General features: G+C 34.9%; 1 protein-coding gene across 2 annotated transcripts in view; it reads left to right on the top strand.

The window, feature by feature from the left end:
• Positions 1-22,500, top strand: part of LOC113074299 (bone morphogenetic protein receptor type-1B-like) — a 61,409-nt gene that overhangs the window by 28,734 nt on the left and 10,175 nt on the right. For both annotated transcript variants that reach the window (XM_026247070.1, XM_026247069.1), the window contains 2 exons: positions 13,846-14,042; positions 21,816-21,954. In XM_026247070.1, the coding sequence (XP_026102855.1) occupies positions 13,916-14,042; positions 21,816-21,954 (266 nt within the window). In that variant the 5' untranslated portion in view covers positions 13,846-13,915. The remainder of the gene's footprint in view (positions 1-13,845; positions 14,043-21,815; positions 21,955-22,500) is intronic.

Genomic DNA, 22,500 nt, shown 5'->3' with positions numbered 1-22,500 from the left:
GAGTGAGCGTGTGGTATGGATGTTGTTGGAGGTGTAGTTTACTGATGGCTGACAGAGTTTCAGACGCTTTCATGTGTTCCCCATTAGTTCCAGTGCATCCAACCCAACAGACAGGCCTTAAATCCTGTAGAAAACACACAGCTGTCCTTATGCCACCCGTCCCAGCTGATGCATGACATGTAGATTTGACCTTGCACACACGGTGTTCTTACAGCCGTGCATCATCTGGGTCGCATCAGAGCATCTGTCTGTGAGTCTCTGGCACTGTTGGCCTTCCAACAGCAATGGCTATGGCTATTTCTGATCATTGTGTTCATGCTGGAGTTATTTAGAGAATAATCTCTGGAATAAAAGGTTGAGCGCTGCATAGAGATGCCTACACGTTATAAACAACACGTTCACTCAATGATGGATTAATGAAGTGAAGGCAGCTGACAGACGAGGACATTTTTAGCACCAGAAGATCTGACATACATTCAGTATTTAATAAAATTATCGTCTCAGGTATATTTATATACTGAAATTGAAATGTGTGTACAGTACCTACAAATAGAAATAATATTTTAGAATTATTACATATGTATATATTATTATATAATATTTTACATATTAATTTATATATTATACATATTTATATATAAATGTTATATAAAATAAAAATTAAATTACATATAAAATATATAAGAATTAATACATGTATAAATATATTAATATTCATATGTGTACACATGTTTATGTTAATATTTTATATTACATATGTGTGTATTATTATATAATATTTTACATATTAATTTAGATATTATACATATTTATATATAAATGTTATATAAAATAACAATTAAATTGCATATAAAATATATTAGAATTAATACATATGTATAAATATATTAATATGCATATGTGTACACATGTTTATGTTAATATTTTAATACGTGCATTCTATAAAATTAAATTGATTTAAAATATTTTAATTTATATATATAAAGAGAGAGAGAGAGAGAATATTAAGTTAATATAAAAGCGATATAAAATATAAAATATTTAAATAAATGTTATATTAAGTAAAAAATTCAATACATTAAATATATATTGTGTATTATATATATATATATATATATATATATATATATATATATATAAATATATATATGTGTGTGTGTGTGTGTGTGTGTGTGTGTTCACGTTTAAATTAAGATTTTAATATATTTAAACAAACGCAAATATGCATTGTATAAAATATATATATATTTTTATAGAGAGTAAATTTAGTTAATATAAAAGTGATATAAAATAGTATAAAATATTAACGTGTATATGTTGTTTACATATTTTTTGTAATACATACTGTGTGTGTAGACTGAAATCTAAGTGTACTTATAAATGACTATAGAATATAATACATACTATATAAACAAGTGTTTTGTGTTTTGCTAAAGAAAGAAACTCTACAGCAGCATGAGATGATGAGGAAACGATGACCATGTTTTTATCTTTGTCTTCTAAACTCTGAGTGTGTCTGCTGTTGTGAGGGTTTATGATGGAGCGAGTGAAACTGAGCTGATATCTTCAGTGTTAGTGGCTGTCAGGAATCAGACTTTCCCTTCTGTCACTCTTATCTGGTTAATTACTCGCGGTTAAACACGAGCCTGGAGCGATCGGCTCATGTCAAAGCTGCAGCACATCTGCAGTCACAAATCAGCATCAAAGCTGACCTTAAAAGACCTTAAGAGACGTCTGAGGACTCTGGGATATCCTTCAGTTCATCAGATAAGAGCATGGCTTCATCTGTCAGCTCTGATCCTGTGTGTCAGCGTTTGACAATGAAGAACTCACCTGCTGAGGCTGCTTTACCTATATTTCATGACTTACTGTATTTAGCTCGTTACAGATATAACAGGTGTGTGTGTGTGTGTGTGTGTGTGTGTGTGTGTGTGTGTGTGTGTGTGGTTCTTGCATGCCACTGACCCTAATGATAAGCGTGTGATGAGGAACCTGCGCTGAATGATGGACTCAGTTACGGATCAGGTCTTGCTAATTTAACCAACCTGTTTTTGGGGGAAAGGGGTCACAGGGTCACGGCGTGTGTGTGTGTGTGTGTGTGTGTGTGAGGGTTTAAAGGAATAGTTCCCCCTAAAAAGGACATAAAAATCTGTCATCAAGCACTCACACAAAAACAATTAGTGAAAGTGACGTGTGTCCCACACTCAGAATATGATTAACTAATTATTTATAATAATTATTATTTATAATATAATAATAATAATTAACTGAGTATTTATTATAATAATAATAATAATAATAATAATAATTATTATTATTATTATTATTATATAAAATAGCTTAGATATTTCATTTAATAAATAGTTTATATATTACACAAACATATAAAATAGAAATATATTTTATTAATTTATATATATATATATATATATATATATATATATATATATACATATATATATATATACATATATATATATATACATATATATATATTTATTTTTTTATTTTTTTAATAATTTTATTAATAATAACAATTACAACAACAACTATAATAATACAAGTGTATGTGTAAAAATATTTTCTGTATTAAATATATAACATTGTATTATTATTATTAATAATAATAATAAAGGAATATTTTCTATTTTAAATGTTAAATATTTAAAATATTAAATAATTATGCATACTTATAATAATAATAATAATAATAATAATAATAATAATAGATAAGAATAGTTAATATATTAACTAGTTTAGATATTATTTATTAATATGTTTTTTTTTCTTCTTTGTTTTGATGATGATGATGATCCAGTGATTTACAAACAAAGGGAGCTTGATTATTTTCTGTTTTTATTTAGGACATGATCTCCGTTAATAGAGTGACTTAAGATCAGAACAGAGCAGTGTGTTTCTGGTGCTGCTTCCAGGTGTGTGTGTGGTTTATTAGCGGTCTGTGTCTCTGCTGTTTGTCATCGGTTGCTGAAACCGTGAATAACGTGAGGCTGGACTCATCTGAAACAGACAGACACTAACGCTTCAGACAGAGATCCATCGCTCTCACGCTCAACAGCCGGCTTGTTTTCACTTGTCTGTGGGCACCAATCTTCAGCTTTACAGTAAGTGAATGGAGTGAGGTTTCAGAGACGGCTAGCGTTTCCAGCGTTTATCGACTGTAGAGATGCAGGAGGTTATGGAGATCGATCAGATCCGCACCACAACATCTGCAAATAATGGAGAAAAACATGCTGGTTCTCCAGAGAACCTGATCATCATGTTTCTAGCAGCAGATCTGTGTGCTAATAATTAACACACTTTCTGTTCATCTGTGAATCCGGAAAAATAAAATGCATCACAGTTTCCACAGAAATATTGTGCAGCACAACTGTGTTCAACACTGATGATAATCAGAAATGTTTCTTGAGCAGTAAATCATCATATTATTCTGATTTCTGAAGATCATGTGACACTGAAGACTGGAGGAATGATGCTGAAAATACAGCTAGTTAATATGATTTTATGTGACATCAGACATCAGGAGTGTTTGTCTCGCTCACAGATTCAGTCATAATTGCGTAAATGATGTGCAGTATTGACAAACCTGGGATTTTCTGTTGTTTTTTGATAATGACAATTAAATGATATTTCCCTGAGTGTGTTTCATGTGCTGGTTTATTCTAGTCAAGGATAAATAAACAGGGCACTAAAGCTGCCAGCAGGTGGCGGTAAGTCCCTGTCTTAACGAGCGAGTCATTGATTCATTCATTCAGACGATTCGTTCTAATGGCTGATTCATTCAGAAACAAAGCACGTCACTGTCTTTTTGAATGGATCATTGAATCATTGACTCAAATGAATCGTTAATTCAGAAAGGAATCATCTCTCAGGACGTGTTTCTGGTTGTTTTTTTGCAAAGTGAGTGTCATATGATATTATAGCAGACGGTAAATATTGCACTGTGTTTTCGGTTGAGATCCTGTCGTGACACTCGAGCGTTCAGGAGGACAGACTGTGTCTGGTCTATATTTGTTTGTCCGAGCGGCTGATGCTTCACACCTGCTGTCGGGCTCAAACGATCAGCCACACACACACACACACACACCCCCACACACACAAACACACACAGGCGTCAGGAGCTAAATCAGCTACAGAAGTCACTTAAATATTCATCTTAAGCTAGTGTTAAAATACATTCTCAATACATTCTATATAATTTTGCTAATTTATTTCTCTATATAAATAAACACCAGTGTGATACAATAACAAAATAATCTGAAGCACTTTTTTATTTGACTGTTGTGTGTCCTGTAGACCAAATCTGAGAGCGTTAAGACCATTCTCTGTGGGATTCAGGGTCAAAGAACGACACTAAAGTTTGATTCTCTTCTGCTGGTCAGTTCAGACAGTTTACAGTCGAATCTACAGTTTTCTATTCAATTCTATTTAAATCAACTGTTTTCAGTCTCCAACAGGCTGAAGAACATTACGGGAAAACATAAAGCAAAGAAACAAATAAATAGTGACAAAATCAATCAATAAAGCTACAAAATAAATAAATAAAGTGAATTTAAATAAATAATGAAATGCATACAGTATATACATATAAACTTATATTTAATATTATATAAATATATTAAAATAGATTCATATTTGATTATTAATATTTATTTGTCATATGTGTGTACTATCTCTAATATGTTATCAAATATTATATTAATAAAATTAAATCATATTTAAGTATATATATATATATATATATATATATATATATATATATATATATATATATATATATATATATATATATACAAAAAGCATATTATTGTATGATGTATATTATATTTACTTAATTCACACCCTCATATATAATATTTATTGCTGTATTAATCATTTTAATATGCATATCTTTTTTATTTTTATTTATTGTGTAAGATTAGGTGTGATCTGTTCGTCTGATGTAGTGATTGTGTTTGGTTGCAGACACAGACGTGACACTCCTGACCTTTCACCTGTGCGAGTGTGTTTTATTGTGTGTTGTGTGAATGTCCTCGTTAGCGCAGCGCTGTGTAACGGCTTTGTCTCTACAGTGTGAATATGAACTCTTTACACGGCCATCGATAATAGCATCCCAAAACCCCATCCAAGAGCTTCACCGCGGTACATCTGAGCGTACCAGACACATTATACACTGTATTATCATAAATCATTTCCTGAAGTCAATTATAATATCATTTGAGTAGCATTCAAATCTTTTATATATATATAACATCTCTCTGACCCTGAGAAGGAAGCATCCTGTTTTTGCTACTGTACCTTTAAAACCTCTTTATGTAAATGACCTCTGTTGTGAAACGTGAAATAAATGTAGTTTCTTTGAATTGAATATTAAGTGTTCGAAGGGTCACAGAGTCACATACCTTATGAATTTTGATTTGTTTCAAATGACCCGCTTACATACTTGTATAAAATGTTAATATAATCAAATTACTACAAATATGTAAACTAACAGAATAAGAACCTAATAGAAAAAAATTATATGAATGTCATATGAAATTGAAGAGTCAAGTAGAATACAATAAAAAAGAATAATGTTAAGTATAATTGAGATACTATTGTAGTCTTTTAATATTAATATTTTGAATGTTTACATTTTTATATTTTTATTTTAGTATTTTGGTTTTAGAAATATTGTCCTTGCAACTAGCTGAAATAAAATGTTTATTTTTTATTTAATATAAAAATTATTTTCTGTTTTTTTTTTTTTATTAATCTTGTTTTTTTTATTCAACATTTTTATATTTTAATAAATATTTTTATATTGTATTGTATTGTATTTTCTATTTTTGTTTCTTAAATTTTGGTCAGCTGTAGTGATGTTGCTGTATGTTTTTGCCTTTTATTTATTTATTTTTATTTTAGTTCTTTTTTTTTTTTTTTTTTAGATTTTCAATTTAAACTAAATTGAAAATGACAGCTGTTGCCTTAGTATTTTGGTTTTAGAAATATTGTCCTTGCAACTAGCTGAAATTGTTTATTTTTTATTTAATATAAAAATTATTTTCTGTTTTTTTTTATTAATCTTCTTGTTTTTTTTTTATTCAACATTTTTATATTTTAATAAATATTTTAATATTGTATTTTATTTCAGTTAAAGTTTATTTCAAGTTACAAAAGTGCTTTTTATGGTGTTAGTTAATTAATTAAAATTCAATTAATTTTAATTCAATTAAATAGTAACATAGAATAGAATAGAATAGAATAAGTGTTATTTTGGAATCACTGAGACACTGTTAAAATTGTGTATATTTTGAATTAACTTTTTATATATTTTCTATTTTTGTTTCTTAAATTTTGGTCAGCTGTAGTGATGTTGCTGTATGTTTTTGCCTTTTATTTATTTATTTTTATTTTAGTTCTTTTTTTTCTTTTCTTTTAGATTTTCAATTTAAACTAAATTGAAAATGACAGCTGTTGCCTTGGCAACTAGCTGAAATTGTGCTGATGTTTTTTGTATTTTATTTCAGTAACATAGAATAGAATAGAATAGAGTTTGAGTAATGCAGAGGCTCTGTTTGATGGGCCCCTGCTTGTCTGCAGCACAGACTCATGGAGTCTAATGTAATCAGGCAGGTGTGGGGTTCAGCAAGGGTTTATGGGTCGGGGTCGTGACCCCTGGTGTCGGTTCAGCTTTGTTGGACTGTCTTAATTAGAGCCTCTGGGTTCCATTGTGCACAGACACTTAGCAACAATCCCTTCATTAAACACTCCTGTGAATTTGGCAGGTCGACCGTGTGGTTTCGCACATTAATATTGGAAAAAAAATACTGTGTGTTCAAAAACATTAAGATCCATGAACATCTGTGATCTGCTGGAGATGACCACAGGACAATCAACAACGTTCTTGATGTACTAAAATAACTAAAACTAAATCTGGATCTAGTAAATAAAAAAATATAAAGAAATATTTAAAATAAATGATAGTAAATAAAATAAATAATAAATAAGATTATAATATATACATGACATACAATTTATGTATTATATGTTGAGATAAATATAATAAAGAATAAATAAAATAATAGTAAAATATAAACAGAAAATAACAAAATAAAATCTAATAAATATAAAAATAATAACAATGATGAAATCACACAACAAAAATGACTTAAACTTTATTTATTCAAATAAAGAATAAAAAATTACATTATAATAAATACATAATAAAAATTATATAATGAAGTAAATACAATTAAGTTATAAACAGAAGAAACTAAAATAAAAAATGTAATATATATATATATATATATATATATATATATATATATATATATATCCTTGCTGTATAAAAATTTTAATTATTTAAATATATTTATATATATTTTACTGACCCCAAATTTTTAAACCGTAGTATAGCCATGCATCAGAAAGTCATAAAGCATGAGTGTAAACAGTTTAATACTCAGTTGAAACCGTTTAAGATACTGTAATTTACAGGTTCCTTTAGCTGCTGTGCTTCTCTTTTAGACACTAAATCTTGTACTGTTGTGATGCATGAAGATGTGAGATGTTCATAGAAGCTTGCTTCCCCTGCTGTTGCAGTAATGAATCAATTCCCACATTGTTATTTCTTTGCTAAACTTTCTCTAAACAGTTTATAGTTCTTGTTGAACCCCTTGCTGCGGCACATTGGCATCAGTGCTTTATTTATCCGCTCTAAAAACGACTGATTATTTCTCTTAACCCGGCTTCCCCCGCATTGGTTCTAGCTGTGACGGTTTCTTAGTCCTCTTGAGAAGTTTTGCTTTGCCTTACCCAGCATTCCCGGTGACTTCAGAGCCTCTGTGATTGTTTCATGCTCTGTGGCGGCCCATTGTGCCGGCTTTGCATATTCATGAGGATCATCTTTCTCTCGCTCACCAATGGCTCACGGTTGGGATGCTGGGAGCCTGAGACCTGAGGAAACTCTCAAGAAGCAGAACAATTAGGCGTTCAGGGTTTATTTTTAGTGAGGTAAGCTGAAATGCTTTGGAGTTTGGTTTTGAGGCACTACAGACAGAAACAGTGTTTTCATGCACTGGTCAGTTTGGGGATTTTGGGTTATTTGGCTTTTCATAACACTATCCAAAACTAAACTATCCAAAATACACGTTTGAGTGTTTGTTTTATTGCATTTTATCTATGTGCATCTGTAGATTTCAATTAAAACATATTTTTAATAGTTTTTTCTCTAGTTTAACAACATTTACATACACCAAAATTTACAGTTTTATTCCCTTCTATATTGTGGAAATTTTTATAGAGGGATTTGTTTATATATTATTTGCATGATTTTATTTTTGCACTTGTCTATAGGTTTAGATTGCAATAAATATCTTTGAAGGCTGTTTTCTTAAAATTAGTATGTTTTTCCACTTGAGAAGCACGTACTTACTCACACAGTTTTTCTATATTCTGGTGGTTTTTGATGAGGGGGTATGTTCTTATTTAATTCAGCTGATTTTATTATTGCACATTAACTTTTTGCGTAAGTTACAATACATATCCCTAAAGGCTGTTTCTTAAAATAAGTTTTTCTCTACTTCAGCAACACTTACATACACCACAATTTACAGTTTTATTCCTTTACAAAAAATAAAGGTTTTTATAGAGGGGTTTGTTCATATATCATTTGCATGATTTTATTTTTGCGCTTTATGTCTCTAGATTTCAATTACAATACATATCTTTAAAGGCTATTTCCTTAAAATGAGTTTTTTCTCAACTTCAGCAGCACTTACATACACCAAAATTTACAGTTTTATTCCCTTCTATATTGTGGAAGTTTTTATAGAGGGATTTGTTTATATATTATTTGCATGATTTTATTTTTGCACATAGGTTTCGATTGCAGTACACATCTTTGAAGGTTGTTTTCTTAAAATTAGTTTTATCTCCACTTCAGCAGCACTTACATACACCAAAACTTACAGTATTTCTAAATTCTGGTGGTTTTTACTGAATTCTTAATTCAGCTGATTTTATTATTGCATTTTAACTTTTTGCGTCTGTAGATTTAAGTTACAATACATATCCCTAAAGGCCTTTTCTTAAAATAAGTTTTTTCTCCACTGCAGCAACACTTACATATACCAAAATTTACAGTTTTATTCCTTTACATATAATAAAGGTTTTTATAGAGGGGTTTGTTTATATATCATTTGCATGATTTTATTTTTGCACTTGTCTATAGGTTTCGATTGCAATACATATCTTTGAAGGCTGCTTTCTTAAAATTAGTTTTATCTCCACTTCAGCAGCACTTACATACATCAAAATTTTGCTTTATTCCTATCTGTATTCTGAAGGTTTTTACTGAGGGGTTTGTTGATATCATTTGCCTGAACATTTTATTCCTAAAAACATGGTGAAAATGTCTTACTTCTGACTGTTGACAGTATTTTGTGATTTATGCAAAGATAAAAACAGATATAAAAAAATCCCCTCTATAAAAACCTTTAAATCTAATGTAACAACATAATCAAACAAGAATTTCGAACCTGGCTTGATGAAATATTCATATACATTTTCTGGAAATTTGTGCAAGTTAGTGCATGTGTATTTAGATAATGCCTCAGTTGCCTATTTTAACATTTCAGAAAACTTGTAATATACAAACTATATTACACTTTATAGACACTGGTGTGTCCTACCCCCAGACAGCAAGCAGTTTCGGCCCAGAAGCGGCCCACATCTGGCCCGCGTGAAATCCTTGCGAGCCAAATGTGGGCCAGATCTAGGCCGAAACTGCTTGCTGTCTGGGCCTTAAAATTTGTTAGTGATTGGCTTAAACTTCTAACATGCACAGATTAACAGGATACAGTAAATCAAATGTTTATAATGTTGTGCCTGAGATGTCAGAGAGATGGCTGTTTTACAGTAAGTGCAGTTCAGGAGGTGTTGAGAACTGAAGGATGGACGGGAGATACCGATGGTCTGATGGCGATCTGATTGGGTTTCCCACCTGCGTGCAGCTGTTGGCTCATAGGAAGTGGAATGTCTTTCCCAGATTCCGTGACCAAACTCTCAACTACTGCTGAAGGTGGAGAAGATAAAAAAAGCGTGGCAGAAAATCCCCTGTTGAAATTTCACAGTGGCAGGGGTCAGCGTCGCTGTCAGGCAGAACATCACTCACTGAGCCGCCATTGTAATTCGAGAGTCTGTGCCATCGCGACCGCTTGCGCCCGCTTCCTTTGTTCCTCACTTGAGTCGTGAATTTTGCGGTTGTCTCTCAGATTCTCCAGCGGCGTGTGAGCGACAGAGTCGTCTGGCCGTAAATCCACACAGACTCTGAACCTCTTGGCTTTTCTCATGTCCGTGAGGGAACACTAACAGCTGCTTTTGTGTGTTTTACCGCAAGGTTTTATTGGTTAATTATAGTTCCAATTATAATAAATGGATTATATCACCCAAAAATAATGATTTACCTTCACTCCATTGCATATCTACATAACTCTTGTGTTTTGTAGAGCACAAAAGGAGACATTTAGCAGAACTTTCCTACTGTTTTATTTCATGTAGTGGAAGCTGACCAAACATAGTGAAAGTAAAGGCATCTTAGAAATAATCCGTATGACTTGTGTGCTATATCCATAGTATTTCTTAAAGACATTTAGATATGATGCATCAAGATAAAGTGACGTGACATGTGGCCCCCCACCTACAATCCCGGGACACAAACCCTCAACCTTTTGGGTTAAAAGTCTTAAAAGTCTCTTTAAGTCTGACATTGCATTTTAACATATATTCGCATAGAAAACATTTCAATAGAATTTCACTATTTTAGTGTGTATTTGATCAAATGTATGCAGCCTGGTTGAGCAGAAGAGACTCTTTCAAAAACTTTTAGATGGTAGTGCACACTTTGCATATTGAAAAATGTTGGTACTTTGACTCTAAATGTAAGTCTCCCAGACAGCAAGCAGTTTCGGCCCAGGTCTGGCCCACATTTGGCCCGTATGTGTTTCACACGAGCCAGATGTGGGCCGGTTCTGGGCCGAAACTGCTTGCTGTTTAATGAGCATGAAATTATATTAATGCAGAAATATTTTACCTACCACAACATTTTTAACACTAATGTACATTCGCACTTATTCAAGAGAAATTAAGATAACAGCGGGCTAGAAAAGAGTTAAAATCTATATAAACAAAGAAACGTTTGAGACCTTTATTTGTTCTTTTGCTCAACAGCATTTCACTGAATGGAAAAGAACATCCTGGTCACAGTTTTTCCTTTCGGGTTCCAAAAACGTAAAAGTCAAAGTTTTTCACTTTTAAGGGAAAGTTAAGTTGTATTTTAAGTTGTAGTTGTATTTTGTTATTCCCTCTGAATGAAAGTGTAAAAGTTAGTCAGGTCTTGTGTGATTCTAGCTTCACTCTTCTCTGCAGTATTCTATGCAGCGATTCATATTTCAGAGCGTGCATCCCCTCACATTCCCCCCGATGGCCCATTTTTCGGCAGCGGGCCTCACGCTGGGCGTTTGATGGAGCTCACAGCCAGTGTGTGAATGGGCCTGACCTACTCACAGCTTCCCGAGAGCTCGCCCCGATCGCATGTAATCACACCAAACGAGCACAGCATCACTGCCACCTCACTGAACTCACACTATTGTTCCCACTCTCACTTTCTCTTTGTTTTTAGCTCATCCACAAACATCCATTCACACACACTCACATTTACTCCCACCTTCACAGCGCCACAGCTGGAGAAAGAGGGAAGTGTGGAGCGTCGGAGGGAATGTGGGGTGATTGATCTCATCTTTGAGTTCAGATCGGGGTTACTGTGGTACATGCGTTAGAGAAAAGTGACAGTGTGGGAATCATGCTGATAAAATACATTCATATTCAAATGGAATTTTAGATTTACATTTACTGAAGAAAGTTAGAATGTTGCCTTGCAGGTGTTAAGATGGTAACTAAGTTACTTCAGTGAAATTTTATGACAGATACTAACACTGATTATTTTAATATTTTCTCAGTGTATTTAAAAATATATTATTATTGTTTTAATTATCGTTTTAATACTGTTTGACACAATGATAAACATTAATATTAATTAATGTTAATTACATTAATAGATTGCAACAAAAGGCGTGTTTTAATATATATTCATTTATTTTTTATATTATTATTATTATTGTGTTTTATCATTGTTTTTATTGTTTTGTTTTATGTCAACTTTTGGCACATAAATAATAAATAGTAATAAATAATAATAATAATAAACAACAGTTTTTATTTTTAATATTAAAAGTACTCATACTACTACTAACAACATCAGCAGCAACAACAATTATTTTGTGTTTAATGTGTTTTATTGTTGTTATTTGATTTACTCTTTTTAGCACATATATAACTAAATACACATTATATCACGTAGTCGATATTGTCCCTACAGCTTTTTGAAAGTAATTGAAAAATATATTGCGGAAGGTATGTATTAAAGTTCAACAAATCATTCTTCATAATCTAAAAATCAAATTAATAAAATATTGACTCCTTATGCATTAGTGTACTCATATTTCATGCAGTGCAATAACGACGTGATTTGCAGCTATCGCACTTTTTGTCATTATAGTATTGTAATTTAAAAATGGATAAAAATGACATTTTATTGTAAAACCTGACAAGATCGCGAAATCGAAAGTGAAAGCATCAGCCGGTCTTATAACGCAGCAAAAGAGAAACTCTTGTTCACAAAATTCAATCACAAATAATACTACTGATGAAAAAGAACGGGTTGGATGTTAACCACTTTCATTTCCATAAAACTATAAACTATAATAAAATTTCATCAGCATGCATTGATTTATAGCATGTTGTAGCAAAATAAACAAATAAATAAATAAAGTTTAACCCTGTCCCCAAGTATTAAATAAAAAATTAAATAAATAAAAAAATGTCAGTAATGGCACTAACTCCTAATCGGCTGAAGTTGCATGTGTTATTGAGTGTTTGGGTGAGATTAGGGCGATGGGGGCGTGTCGTGTCCCGAGGTGAGCCCCGGTCCTGCCATCACCTGATGTGTGAATGCCTTTTATCATGCGCTCTTCCTGCTCTTGTGTATTTTTACTACTGCTTTGTCTTCTTTAACCCACTCATAATGAGCTGTCAATCAGCCGCTGGCCCCCTACAGGAGAAATGAGGAAGTGCTTAACCGACCGCCAGGAACTAGTTCTTACAGCACTTTGAGTGAGAATACATGCGGTTTCATTTTGCTTTCATGTTTTTGATGTTTGCGGTAACATTTGCAGTTTAAAATGCTGTTAAACATAGGTAATGTATCACTAGAATTAGAGCTCATAATGACACAAAAAACCTCTAAATATTAAAGTTTAGTATTAAACCAGCTAAACCACAGGATTGTACAGAATACGCACAAGCTGTTGCACTGTAAAGCAATGCTATTTTTGTCTGTTTTCACCCTGGTAACCATTTTTGCACATGCAAACTCCACTCACTTATTTTCAAGAAACTAGTGCCAGTTAATAATCAATCTAGACACCACTGGTGTTGCTTTGTCAGTGCAGCAGGAGTTCAGGCGCTGTAGTCACGTGACAGGCGGCCCACCGAGCGCTGGAGGCTGTTTTTGGGGGTCACACGGTTGCCCCTCCTGTCCTCCTTTCAGCGGATGGCCCTCCCCTGTGTGTGAGCGGTGCGGGGCGTGAGGAGGGTCCACCGGGGTCCCGGCTGAGCCGCAGAGATCAACTGCTGCTTTTATTGTCTTTTCCAAAAAGTGTCTGGAGCTGAGGGGCCGTCCCAAATGCAGGGAGAGCGTAACACCCTCTTTCTCTCTGTTCGTCGCAGGCCGGCCGTCAGTGTGGAGTAACTGTGGAGGGAGCAGCGTGCGCGCGTGTGTGTGTGTGTGTGTGTTTCCATGCCCTGGTCGTGCGGGCGGGCGGCTCGAGTCTCAGGGATGGAGCTACAGGTTCGGACGGTTGGGACCCGCTGGATGTCGATGCTGCTTCAGCTGGGCGTGCTGTGGCTGCGCTCGTCCACTCAGGGTGAGTACAGTATTTACTACCATCTTCATCTGCTGGATTGTGCATGTTCGGATCTGATGGCAGCGTTTCACTGGTGTCTGTTTGTGTCTGATCTCTGATGCTGCACGTCATATTTCATGATTAGAACATGCAGCGCTGCATTTGCCAAATATGCACCGGGGAGAACTATAAAATACATTCTGTTTAAAATATGCATGGATAGTTGACCCAGAACTTGACCGTGGAGTTTGTTTTTAATCAACTCCAAGATTTTACTGTAGGTTGAAATGTCGATGCATGGTTTCTGGAAAGTTTCTAATCCCCTGTTTAAATGCTGCTGCAATGACAAATTAACTTAAAAATAATAATGATAATAGTGAATTATAATCGTAAAAGAATTTGAAAAAATTCTGTTTTAGGTCATAGTTTCAGGGAGACTTCATGCATTGTGGACATTTCATAAAAAAAAATAAAAATAAAAAAAAAATTATATAAAAGTAAAAACTACTTTCAGAGTCTATTTCAAGGTGTATTTAATATAAGCACGGGTAGTTGTTGCAAAATGTGTCCATGGAGTTTTTTTTATAAATTTTTTAAAGAATATACGACATGCATGTGTAAGGAAAAGTGTGTTTTAGGTAACTGGAAGTAGTCTAATGGTCTGTTAAATCCTCTTTAAGTGACAAATGCATTTTTAAAAGTTAAAATAAGCAGCCTGTCAATTAATAAGATGAACAATAATTATAAAATGCTGTTTTAGCTCATGGTTTTAGAAAGTTTGTCACACCACAGGATGTCAACCTTATGTCCGATATTTCCCGTGGATGATTCATATTAAGAAGACATTTCTGTCTTTTTAGTTAAAGTTTGAGAAGTCGAGTGTGTGATTCTGCTGGTCGGTCAGGCGTTTGGCGAAGTCTTTGAGACGTGGAGAGAGATCTACTGTCAGACACTTGTTAAACACACAGTTGGGCATCAGGCTGTAAAATCAATTCAAACCTCTACAGATGACGTCACATTATAGAAGTGAAATGGGTTTGTGTTTGCATTGGCTCTCTATTTGTGTACGTGCATTCCTTTTCACCTGCATCTTCAGACGTGCCTTAGATGCTTCTCATTTCTGCTTCTAAACGGCTCGCTGTAAGTGCTTCATGATTCAGCTGGTGTTGTGGTTGGTGTCTTGTTGTTTAAGAGTCGTCTGCGGTTGTGCATTCCTGAGCGTTTCTGTGAATCGTGAAAGGTTGAAAGTATTTCATGCTCTGTGGAGTGATACGAGGGAGAACGGGTCCTTCAGTGTTTTATGGCACTGTCAAGGTCAGTGTGGAGATAAACAGACTCCAACACATCTGCGCTTACGAGGGACCTTCAGCGCATCGGCTCTTCCTTGAGAACTGAAGCTCTGCGAATTATTCTTTAAGGAAGGAGAATCATGCAGCTTGCTTACCCTCTCATATTAAACATTATAACAGTCAAAACCATTTCAGCTCATATTAAATATATGCACGAGTAGCTGATGCAAAATGTGTTTGTGGAATTTGTTTTTTAATCAACAGCAAGATTTTAGGTTGAAATATACGGTACATGCATGTATTTTAGGTAACTAGAAAGTTTCTAGTCACCTGTTCAGTGCTCGTGTGATGATAAAGGAACTTACAGATAAGTAGTCTGTTAATTAATATAATGGATAATCATGAACAAGAATTATGAAGGAATCCACAAAAATGAAGTTTGAAGTAGTTTCAGGGAGTTTGTCACACTGCAGAACATGCGAACGTGTATATATTGTGGATGAGATGCTCATATTAAGACATTGTTGTGTTCATAAACAAAATGTAAAAAAATTACTTTTAGAGTGCATGGTAGCTCATATTTAATAAATGCATTGATAGTTGATGCAAAATGTGTCCGAGTTTATCTTTTAACCCAAAATCAAGATTTTAGGTTAAAATGTGCATGCATGTGTGAAAGAAAGTGTGTTTTAGGAAGCTGCAAAGTTTCTAAAATGCTCATGCAGTGACAAATTAAAAATAAGTATTGAAGTATTGAAAAGGAAAATAAACTATTAAAATGTAAAAATTACATTCAGAGTCAGTTTCAGCTCAAATTTCATATATGCATGGAGTTTGTTTGTTTGTTAATCAACACTAAAATGTTAAGTTAAAATATATATGCATAAGTTTTTAAACACCATTTAAATTCACCTGCAGTGAAACATGAACTCATAAAAGTGCTAATAAGTAGTCTTTCTATTATTATGATTAATAATCATAAAAGAATCAGGACAAATGCTGTTTTAGCTCATAGTTTTAAGGATTTACAACAGCTTTGTGTGGAATATACTAATATCTGATTCAACAGCAGTGCATGTTTTAAATAATATTGGTTCATAGACGCACTTCTGGTGTGAAGTATTTTTACTCAAAAACTCAGTTTGGCTAAGCATTCATCCTTCACAGAGAACCCTTTCCCAGAATACAGATCAGAAGAGATCAAAAAAAAAAAAAAAACATCTAAAATCAAAAATTAATCATGCAAATTAATATCATGGATAAGCAAAGACTGAAAAAATTGCTTTGTTTCAATTGGGATGAAATTGAACAGCAATCAATAAAATACTTGTGTGTAATTAAAAATGGGCAGTTTAAATGATATGTATATATTTTGATATATATATAAAACAAAAAAATATATATAATGTTAAATGGCTGAAATGTTAAAATTTTATAAGAATTAAATAATGGACAAAAAAAAAAAGGAAGCCATGCCATCTTCATGTCAGGTTTATTACAGTTAACTAAAACTGAAGTAAAATTGTAATTTTTTAAATTGTTAGTTAAAAAAAAAAACGTATCTGTAATAAAATGTTAAAATGACATATTTGGACATCTTATTGCAGCTTAATCTCTCAGTGAAACTCTAGGAGTTGAGTTGGTTCCTGATGGGTTCAGTTGCTGTTCGTTCACTGCAGGTGTTTTCAAGGCTACAGACTTCTGTCTTACAGTTCTCAGAAACACAAGCTTCATTTACAGGAATGGCTCCTACGCTCTTCATGTTATCACTTCAACTCCCTTTTCATTGACATTTAAACAAAGTTTTAAAAATGTTGCTTCTGTGCCTTTAAGACACACACGTTTCTATTTCAAATAAATGCTGTTCTTCTGAACTTTCTATTCCTCTGTGAATCCTGAAAAACTAAATGTATCACGATATCCACAAAAATATTGTGCAGCACAACTGTGTTCAACATTGATAATAATCAGAAATGCTTCTCGAGCAGTAAATCATCATATTTTCATGATTTCTGAAGATCACGTGACACTGAAGACTGGAGGAATGATGCTGAAAATACAGCGGAGCATCACAGAAATAAATTACACTTTAATATACATTTACATAGAAAACGGTTACTTTACATTGTAAAAATATTTCACAATTTTTACTGTATTTTTGATAAGATAAAGCAGCCTTGGTGAGACAAAAAAAGAGACTTCTTTCAAAAAACATTATTTTACTACCAACCCCAAATGAACAGGAGTGTGTATATATAATAAGTAATTAATAAATGGAGACAATGTTTGAGTTCTGAAAGTTACAGTCACGTAAAACACAAATTTTTTTCATGGCTGTAAATTAATAAATGATAAATGACTACAACAGAAGAAGCTCATCGAGTCGTGTTTGCGTTTATCACATTCCTGTAATTCAGACATGAGCAGCCGAGCTTCCGTAACGAATCCGAGCTGCGCGGGAAACCGAGGGCTTCCTGACAGGATACGGATCAGATTCCTGCACCTGTGACCCCTGACCCCTGGGACCCGAGCTCACACTCCTCACAGAGACTCTGTTCCTGACCGGAGGACAGACGCTGATGAAGTCAGCATCACATTACTGGAGTCCATTAACCTGTATATGCGTTTAGAGTCATTTTCTCCTGATAACCCTGAAAAGAACTTAAATTACACTTTCAGTTTTAATCGTACAGATAAGAGCAATACATCAATCGAATCTGTAAAGGGTCTACTTTTTTTTGGATACAAACATAATAACAACAAAACTTTGTGCACTTATAAAATAAAGATAACAAACAAGGTGTGCTGTCTGCGCTGATCTTCATTTACAAACACGTCATTAAAATGAAGTGTAACTCCGTGAATACTCAACGAAGAGACATGAGAGATATCTATAGAAAGCTTGACATGTCTACTTTTAAACTAAACAAGTGCTGCCGAACAAATATTCTGTGATAAAGTAATCCATATCAAAACAACGCAATGTCTGTTTTTCTTGTCTCCCTCCGTGACCACGCCCCCGCGCTGAACTCTATTCAGATTCAAACTGAAGTAATAATAATCACAGTAGAAATACTAGAGTTATTCTGATGATGTTTTCTAGTTTAATATCCAGTCAAACATAAGTGAACTATCAAGTGGTTGATTTTCTGAAGAGGGAACACAGTGGCTGTGATTGGTCCCAGGCAGCCTGACACTGACCAATAGCGTGAGTTGAAGGCGGGACTTTCTGTTTGACTGACCAATGACAGACAGGGAGAGTGTTTGGGTTAGAAACTGAATGTCAGTTCAGTTCTGAATAGTTCACAGCAGTGATTTTTGGGTGTGAATATGACAAGATGGTTGTGTGTGTGTGTGTGTGTGTGTGGAGCCGCTCGTATTGACACCGCACACGCTCAGATGATGGAGCGCAGACAGCTGCAGATCCTGACACACACACACACACACACACACACAGGTGTGGTTTATCCAGGGTCCCTGCGGCCCTGTGTGTGTGTGATAGAAGGGCCCGGCTCTCTCTCTCTCTGTGTGTGTGTGTCTAAACATGGCGTGGAAAGCTGCAGCGTCACGTGTTTGTTCAGAGACGACGCTCGCATCCTGATCCGTCACGAGCCATCGGTCAGGTTTCACTCGCTTCAAGCGTTAATCAGAGAGAATTACAGTCACACAAACATCTTTACTGTAGCTATAACTATAAAGAAGTTCAGACTATTAGACTCAGTATTATACTCAGAGTAGACACTAGTATGACACTAAATCTCAAAGTTATTGAATGGTTTGAGGATAAATGATCAAGTATTATGGAAGAATTCGTCAGTATCGTGATGTTTATTACAGTTCCTCTGTGTCTGTGGTGAAGTCTGACGCTGCTGTCCTGTTTATCATGGCTGGACTGTAAGTGTGTCCTGTTATCAAATCTGTTCTCATGTCCTCAAACGATGGTTTTACTGCGATGCAGAGCAGAGTGTTGGAAAGGCTGTTATGATTTATTATCACTCGTTATGTTAGACACAAATAAACCAGTTAAATGACTCGTCTTTCCGCCTGGAACGAAGGAAGAAAAGCGTTTGATTCATGTGACTGTGAGGATTCATTCAACATGAGTTTGTAGGTCAAAGGTCAAAGCCGATTAATGCTGTAAATGTTGGCAGATTTGTGGAACTATAAACTATCGTTGCGTGTACGTTAGATTATTCAATATTTGATATAGTTGAGATATTGCAGCACTGATGATGAGCTCAGAGAGCGTCTGACTCCTGTGTGAACTCACTGAGGTCAGAGATCTGTGTGTGTGTGTGTGTGTGTATGTGATTGAGTGTGAGTGTGTGATTGAGTGTGTGTGTGTGTGTATGTGTGTGTGATTGTGTGTGTGTGATTGAGTGTGTGTGTGTGTGTGTGTGAGTGTGTGATTGAGTGTGTGTGTGTGTATGTGTGTGTGATTGAGTGTGTGTGTGTGTGTGTGATTGAGTGCGTGTGTGTGTGTGTGTGTGTGTGTGTGATTGAGTGTGTGTGTGTGTATGTGTGTGTGATTGTGTGTGTGTGTGTGTGTGTGATTGAGTGTGTGTGTGTGTGTGTGTGTGTGTGTGATTGAGTGTGTGTGTGTGTATATGTGTGTGTGATTGTGTGTGTGTGATTGAGTGTGTGTGTGTGTGTGTGTGTGATTGAGTGTGTGTGTGTGTATATGTGTGTGTGATTGTGTGTGTGTGATTGAGTGTGTGTGTGTGTGTGTGTGTGTGATTGAGTGTGTGTGTGTGATTGTGTGTGTGTGATTGAGTGTGTGTGTGTGTGTGTGTGTGATTGTGTGTGTGTGTGTGTGTTTGTGAATGAGAGTGTGTGTGTGTGTGTGTGATTGAGTGTGTGTGTGTGTGTTTGTGAATGAGAGTGTGTGTCTCTCTCTCTCTCTCTGCTTTACTCATTAACTCAGACATCAATGTGTGCATTTATTTATTGACCATTAGACTCCAGAAATAATCATCAAACAATTCATATGAGGCTTTAAGTTAATTTAATTTAATTGTTTTGTTTTGGCCCTGGTTTGTAAAAAAATAAAAATAAATAAATAAAAAACCTAATTGGGTTTTCATAAATTATGTATAATAAATAATCTAGTTTTGAATGAAAATAATATTGTTTTTTTATTCTGAAATTACCAATAAATAAATAAATAAAATTAATTGATAAATATTGAATATAAATAAATATTGAATATAAATAAATATTGAATATAAAAATAAAAAAAATAAAATATTTGCTCTGTAAATGTGTTTATTATTCTTTTTTATTTTCTTGTAGTTTAGTGTAGTGTAAATGCACAGGACTCTGTGAAGATCAACGTTGATTGTTATGTAGCAGCAGCAGAAAGACTAAAGAAAGAGAAAAGTGACGGATGATTCTCCAGCGCTGCTGCGTTGTGTGTCTAAACTGTGTGTGTGTGTGTGTGTGTGTGTGTGTGTGAGATAGTCTCAGGTTTCTGAGTGACCTTGCTGGTTTGCCGTCAGAGATTGAATGTGTTTATCAGCTTGAGAAATAACTGTATCTTTATATTGCTGAAGCACTTGTATGTGGTGCAGAACACCAGTAGGACAAAAAGGAAGAAATATGTATGAAGTGTCATTGCTTTGCCATAAAGAATAAAAATGAAGTTAGATATAAAAAAAATAATAAATGAAAAACTAAATGTAAAAGTAAAATAAAAACAAAATCTGCACAAATTAAGTGATAAAAGCTTATCTGTTTTGTTTTTGACGTTTATCAGCGTCATTGTTTTCAGATTCTTGTGAACATCTCGTCTCTTCTTCAAGGTCACACAGTTTTTATCTTTGTGTTATTATCGTTCGTCTGAGATGGCAAATCTGTTTATGAGGAAAAGAAAACGAGAGTAAAATCTCGAAGAATGAACTGACGGAGCGGCGTGATGATAGAAAGAAAGAGAAATACAGAAATACTAGATCTGTACAAATAAACAAATAAATGACTGAATAAATCAAACTCATGCTGTCGCGATATGATGCACGATGTATTATTTCTGATAAAGGGCCAGTCTTGAGCTTCATGTGTCGGTCTGTAGTTAGATGTGAATGCGATCGTGACTCTGTGAATCGTCAAAGCGTCTGTGCTCACGCTCGGCCGGCGACAGGAGTCTGTCTCAGTATTTCTGATAATCCTGTCGAGGCCGAGAGCATCTGCGGATTTATCTCCTTGGCAGCTGTGATATCAGAGCGGTACGGACTGTTCTTCACACACACACACACACACACACAGTGACTCACTGACATTAACACAAACAATCAGATCTTCACACCACACTCGTGTGTATTTAAACCTGTTTAGCTGTTCGAGCACATTGGAGTGAAACTGATCATTAGAGACAAACTCTGAACTTCAGGACAGATGTATTACGAGCTCTGAGGCTGCTTGGTTACCAAATTACTGTTTTAATGGCTGATTTGTGTCCACAGGACACTTGTCTATGGTAGTATTTTAACGTGGATCTGTGTTCCTGTAGCGAACGTGCTGGAGAGCATGTTACAGAGGAATTCTGGGAAGGAGAGCAGCAGCAGCGTGACAGCAGTGATTCCAGAGAGGATGTTATTGTGTCACTGTTATCATCACTGTCCTGAAGACTCCACCAACAACACCTGCAGGTACAACACACACACACACACACACACACACACACAGAGACACACACCTGCATACACACACACACACACACACACACACACACACACAGAGACACACCTGCATACACACACACACACACACACACACAGAGACACACACCTGCATACACACACACACACACACACACACACACACACACACAGAGACACACACACACACACACACACACACACACACACAGAGACACACCTGCATACACACACACACACACACACACACACAGAGACACACACCTGCATACACACACACACACACACACAGAGACACACACCTGCATACACACACACACAGAGACACACATGCACTCACACACAGACACAGACACACACACACACACACACACACACACACACTCAGAGACACACCTGCATACACACAGACACACCTGCATACAGACACACACAGAGAGAGACACACACACACACACAGAGAGACACACCTGCACACACACACACACACATGCATACATACAAACTCACACGCATACATACAAACTCACACGCACA

Source organism: Carassius auratus, unplaced genomic scaffold (genome assembly GCF_003368295.1).
Source record: "Carassius auratus strain Wakin unplaced genomic scaffold, ASM336829v1 scaf_tig00014222, whole genome shotgun sequence".
NCBI lineage: Eukaryota > Metazoa > Chordata > Actinopteri > Cypriniformes > Cyprinidae > Carassius > Carassius auratus.
Note: the sequence above shows the minus strand (reverse complement) of the source record. Positions and strands in the feature narration are given on the sequence as shown.